Source organism: Oryctolagus cuniculus, chromosome 16, assembly GCF_964237555.1.
Source record: "Oryctolagus cuniculus chromosome 16, mOryCun1.1, whole genome shotgun sequence".
Lineage (NCBI taxonomy): Eukaryota > Metazoa > Chordata > Mammalia > Lagomorpha > Leporidae > Oryctolagus > Oryctolagus cuniculus.
Window position 1 is genome coordinate 12,796,441 of NC_091447.1, and position 6,000 is coordinate 12,802,440.

Here is a 6,000-nt window from a genome sequence, read left to right on the forward strand (position 1 = left end):
TCACAGCCATCTAGGGAGTGAACCAGTGGACTGAAGATCTTTCTCTCTCTCTCTCAGAAAAATCTCTCTCTCTCTCTCTCTCTGTCTTTCTCTTTCTCTGTAATTCTGACTTTCAAAAATAAATAAATCTTTTCTAAAAATACATGTGGACTGCTGTGTCAGTCTACACATAGAGGCTCATCAGGCTTTAGTCACGTGGGGCCATGTCCCAGTAGCAGGGACCGTCTGTCATTTCCACCTGACTTCAACACCGAGCACCAGGCTTTCCTCCAAATTCCAGGCTGCCGTCCGGAATCCGTGTCCATTCCTAGGAACATCGGCTGAGCGTAGCGAGTCACACGCCGCTTGCTTCTGCGCCACGCGTGATTGATGAGCCTTCCCTGGGTGACATTAGCCTTGGAGACAGCTGGAATTCCTTAGCTTCTTGTTGTGATTTGTGTCGGCTGGAATACAGTGCGTGTAACGTGATGCCGCCATCAGATCTTCACATACCATTCTCCATTCCGCTGTTGGCAGCTGCTGGATGGCGTAGATGCCAGAGAGCTGAACGTGCAGTGGCTCCGGTCCCAAATAGGGATCATCTCCCAGGAGCCCGTGCTCTTCAATCGCAGCATAGCCGAGAACATCGCCTATGGCGATCCCGGCCGCGCGGTGCCTTTGGAGGAGATCAGAGAAGTCGCCCGGGCGGCCGACATCCACTCTTTCATTGAAGGCCTCCCTCAGGTAAGACGCACCTGAAACGTTGAACAGCACAGCTGCCCCGTGAGCCTCGGCACTTCCTGGGCCTACATGCGTTGTATGTATGCCTTGCGTTGCACAATTTCTTTTTGCCTAAGCCCATGTCTCACTATGTATGGGATTAACTTTCCTATGCCTTCTCTCCATCGCTGCCATCTTGTCCACACCACCATCAGCCCTGTGTGCACTGCCTCCTTCGATGCCTTCCAGTCTTGCTCCTTGGCAATCCTTCCTCACAGCAACTAGGATGCTTTGCAGCCATAAATCAGACCATGTCCCTCCCAGCTTAACACAGCCGCACGGGGTCTCTTCACACTGGAAGTTCAGTCCCCTCGTGTGGCTGGCAAGACCTCTGTGGCCTGGCTCTGCCACCTCCACAGCCCCGGCCTGGCCACCTCCTCGCTCTCTGCAGCCAAGCAGATCTCTCTGTTGTCTCGTGAACACGCCCACGTGTTCCCCACCTCAGGACATTTGCACTTGCTGCTCCTTTAGCCTGGACCTCCCTTCCTCTAACTTTCTGCATAGCCAGCTCCTTAATTTTCACACCCTTTCAAAGGTCCCCTTTGCAGTAGCCTCCTCTGGCCACCCAACTTAAATAGTCTTTTCTGTTCCCTTTCCCCCCACAATGCTTTGAAGGCACTCACCACAGTCTGAAGTGACCCTGAAGACTTATTTATTTGTTTAAAATCTCCCTTCCCTGTTAGAGACAAAGCTCCCCGCCTGCCATTTGTGTTGCCTTTATCTCTGTGATTGGCTGTGACAGGTGACATAAAGTCTCATAAAAGTCAAAACTCTTGGCTGGGATAGGTATTTGATATAGTGGTTAAGACGCCACTTGGGATGCCTGCCTCCCTTGTTGGAGGGTCTGAGTTTCAGTTCCAGCTCTGAATCCCAGCTTCCCGATTCCAACTTCCTGCTAACATACACCCTGTTAGGCAGCAGGTGACAGCTGAAGTACCATGGGTCCCTGCCACCTGTGAGGGAGACCTGGATTGAGGTCCTTCCTGGCTTCTGGCTTTAGCCTGGCCCAGGCTGTGATTGCAGGAATTTGGGAAGTCAATCAGCCAATAGCCAATAAATCAAAACATGATTTGCACGCTCCATTTTCTCTGAGCTGCTGCTATAGGATTCACTTCCAGCAGGTTGCACACTTGGATCTGCTTTCCCGTTGAAGCTGATTCATGCCTGGGTACCAACAGCACGCATTCCTTAGACAACTGCCGGAGGCTCCTGGAAAGCAAGGTGAAGCCTTGCCTGGAGAGAAACAGAGTCAATGGGACAACCTACGAAGCAGAGAGAACTCCCCTCCCTTCCAATGGAGCTGCCCAGTGGAGATTTAGGGAGCCAGGATAGCTTCAGGATAAGAGTGAATGTCTTTTACTTTCCATGGCAGAAAGCACTGGAGAAAGGGGATATGAATTGAGGGGGACCCATGGAAACACTGTCAAGTGCTGAATGCCATCAGTAGCACCTGCTGGCCTGAACAGGTGAACGGACACCTTCAAACAGCCATGCCACCTGATGTCCAGGAAGACGTTGCCCCACTGAGAACGGATTCCTCTGAGCATCTGAAGGGAGAAGCTAAGAGAGGCGGAACAAGAGCCAAAGTGACAGAACCCCAAGATGTCCTTGTGGTTTTTTTACATACTTGAAGTCATTTTGACCTGTAAATAGAAGGTCATGTAACCTAATGGAAAGGATTCGTGGTTACCGGGGAACTCGCTCCTGCCAGTAATTCTTCATAGCCTTCAACATGCAAACTTGCTTTGCAGAACTAGGGGTCTGCTGTCTGGGATCAGATTTAATATGCAAATGAGACAGTAACGGTAGTATTTACTGCCCATTGGATTTTTTTTCTTTTTTTTTTTTCTTTTTTTTTTTTTTTTGGACAGGCAGAGTGGACAGTGAGAGAGAGAGAGAGACAGAGAGAAAGGTCTTTCTTTACCGTTGGTTCACCCTCCAATGGCCACCGCGGCTGGCGCGCTGCGACCGTCACACTGCGCTGATCCGAAGGCAGGAGCCAGGTACTTATCCTGGTCTCCCATGGGGTGCAGGGCCCAAGCACCTGGGCCATCCTCCACTGTACTCCCTGGCCACAGCAGAGGGCTGGCCTGGAAGAGGGGCAACCGGGACAGAATCCGGTGCCCCGACCAGGACTAGAACCCGGTGTTCCAGCGCCGCAAGGCAGAGGATTAGCCTAGTGAGCCACTGCACCGGAGGCCATTGGATATTTATTTGCAACAAGGTCCAAGAATAGATTTCAGCACTTGTTGGGACACAGATTTCCAAGAGTAGCAAAATGTGAGATATTTTGATGTTTCTTGCCCCCGGTTGCCATGCTAACTTAAATAACCAAGCCTTGCTCTTTTGATGGCACATCCCTGCAACAGAAATACAACACACGCATTGGGCGGAGAGGAACACAGCTTTCTGGAGGCCAGAGACAGAGAATAGCCATTGCAAGGGCTCTTCTCCGGAAACCAAAAGTTTTGCTGTTGGATGAGGCCACTTCAGCCCTTGACAATGAGAGTGAAAAGGTAACATCTTGTTCTTTCATCTCAGGATATACCACCAGATGTGAACGTGCAATACCAAGGAAGGAAACAAGGCCAGTTTGGGGGAAAGACAGGCCTGGAAAATAACTGTAGTCACGTGGCCACCAGCTATAATTAAGGTGCTGGTCTGTTAGCATCAAGATCAGAACACAATGGGAAGGTAGGAGTCAAGGCAAAGGGCATCTCAGGTTCTGGAAAGATTCTCTTGCTTGAGTTGGTCTCATTATGGACCCAATGTTTGCTATATTTCCCCACTCAAGGAAAGAGCCCAAGAAAAATGAATTATTGCTGTTATCATTATTATAATGATGCCAGTTTACTAAATAATGTAAGTAATTTGCTAGATATGTAAGAAAAGTAACCTATACTGCACAGTCAGCACCTGCTAGTTATTCTGCCTTCTACTGAATGGTAGTCTGAAGCTTAGCTTAGCAGGAAACAATGAAGCAAAGTATGACAAGTTCTCAGATCTAATTTTGGTATGCCCTCAGCCCCTGGCAGTTTCTTAAGGAAGCACTTATTTCATAAATGCACATTGGCTAAATAAATGGTAATTCTTGAAAGCTATTCTCTCAGTCCTCACAATTTAAGGATTAGCTTCTTTTACTGGTATGCCCATTTTACAGATTAGCATGCTGAAGCTTTGAAAGATTAAGTGACTTCCCTAATTTCTATAGAGGATGTCTGGCTCAAGCGCACAGACAGCTAAGCCATATATGATTGTTATTTTTAGGTGGTAATCGTTCTTAATTCCCAAAGAGTGTGATATGAAAGAAAAAAAACACAACTTTTGGAATCATACATATCGGTCCGTAATCTTAAGATTCATTAGTTGCTAGTAGTGTGGGCCTAGGCAATGTACTATAGTACATTTAACAGAAAAATGAGAATACCTCTACCTTTTGTAGTGGGTTCAAATGCAAGCAAGCATTTAGACGAAACATCCATCCCTGGAACACTGTACACACTTAAGAAACACAGGATTTCACCCTCTATTCCAGTCCTGTTTCCTCTATGCAACATTATTCCCTCGCTGTTGGCTGAGACACTGTTTTAGCCAGGACAGTTTTACAGCTAAACTGTGCCAAGCAATACAAAAAAAGCAATGAGAGGGAATTAGATAAATAAATTCAACAGCTTTGCTTAGGTATCCAATTCCTGGCTTTGAGTTCAGAAACACACAGAAACAACCATTTCCTTTTCATTCATTGTCACAAATTCTCTCCCAACTGAAGTCTTATTTCATGTATCTATAATTGCTTATACCAGATGTCTACCGAGTAGAGGGAAATTTTCACAAAGGTGGGCAATTCCTGTGGCGGATAAGCAAATAAAAGGAAGAATGTGATCAGAGCCCCTTAATCTATTTGACTTAGAGAAGTTGAACAGACTCTAATCCAAACTGGCAGTCACGAGACCAACTCTCTTCCAGGTGGTCCAGCATGCTCTCGATAAAGCCAGGAGAGGCAGGACGTGCCTCGTGGTCGCACACAGACTCTCCACAATACAGAACGCAGATTCCATCGTGGTTCTGCACAACGGAAAAATAAAGGAACAGGGAACTCATGGCGAGCTCCTGAGAAATCGAGACATCTACTATACATTAGTCAATGGGCAGTCAGTGCAGTGATGGCGTGGAGCTACACATAGTTTGCTCTTTGTGTAATGCAAAGAAAGAGTTCTTAGTAATTACTTGGCATGCTTTGATCTCTTTTATTGCATATATCAATACCCACAATCATGCTACTCAGGTGCAGACATGTTCTGATCACCCATCACCTTCCCCTTGGATTTTTAAAAAGGCAGCAAACGTCTCTGCTAAGTTTGTTGGGTGAGATAATGCCTTTATTCCTCACATGCTGGAAACGTTCTGGCTCCTACTTGCTTATAAGCAGTTTTCTGCAAACTGAATCTGTTGACCAGTTCCCCATCAACTTCTCCTATCAAATTGGAAATGTGTCACATTTGGGAGTGCCATGCTGCTTTCCTCCATGCACACCAACTCTCTCTCAAGAAATATCCATCATTTCCCCCAAACTCCATCCCATCCCTCTGTTGGTGGGGAGGGAAGATCACAGTGTGAAATATCTGACAGAAAGCACTGAGCGAAGCGTTTCGCATATCCATCCCCAAGTCCCATTGTTCCAGCCTTAGGGTGTGCAGAGTGAATCACAGAACTACCTGTGTATGAACACTTACTTAAAATGAGAATTACTCCTATTGCTTTCTGTATTATTACTTGATCAAAAAATTTATTTACATTTTAGATATACTCTATTATATGTATGACTTTAAAATTCTATTTAGATAATAATATTGGTAAGTTGAGTCATATTTTCCATTTACTTAAACATGCAATGAACATTTAGTGGTTTTATCTTTATTCTTAATTGTATTTTCTTTACTGACAACTATAGTCAACCTCTGAAGGGTGTAGTCTACCAATAAAGTGCAATCTTACAAAAAAATTAAAACTAGTTACATGTTCGTGTCACTCTTTTAAAAATGAAAAATAAAAATAGGATTGGGGATTGAGAACCAGATGCATTGCTTAGAAGCATGGGCACTGACTGCCTTGCAGCCCTTCTGCTATGCATGGATATGGGGTTCTTGGTTCTCTCTGTAGTGGGGGAAGCAAAGAGGAAGCAGGAGCATCCCAGGTTCCAGCTCTGGAATCCCCCCGAGACATGCAAACCCGCAATGCCTA

At 46.0% G+C, this 6,000-nt stretch overlaps 1 protein-coding gene across 1 annotated transcript in view; it reads left to right on the forward strand.

The window, feature by feature from the left end:
• The window catches only part of ABCB5 (ATP binding cassette subfamily B member 5), a 122,065-nt gene extending 116,338 nt beyond the window's left edge, over positions 1-5,727 (forward strand). The window contains exons 26-28 of the mRNA XM_051852797.2: positions 517-723; positions 3,129-3,275; positions 4,726-5,727. Coding sequence (XP_051708757.2) covers positions 517-723; positions 3,129-3,275; positions 4,726-4,923 — 552 coding nt within the window. The 3' untranslated portion in view covers positions 4,924-5,727. The remainder of the gene's footprint in view (positions 1-516; positions 724-3,128; positions 3,276-4,725) is intronic.
• The last annotated feature ends 273 nt before the right edge of the window (positions 5,728-6,000 follow it).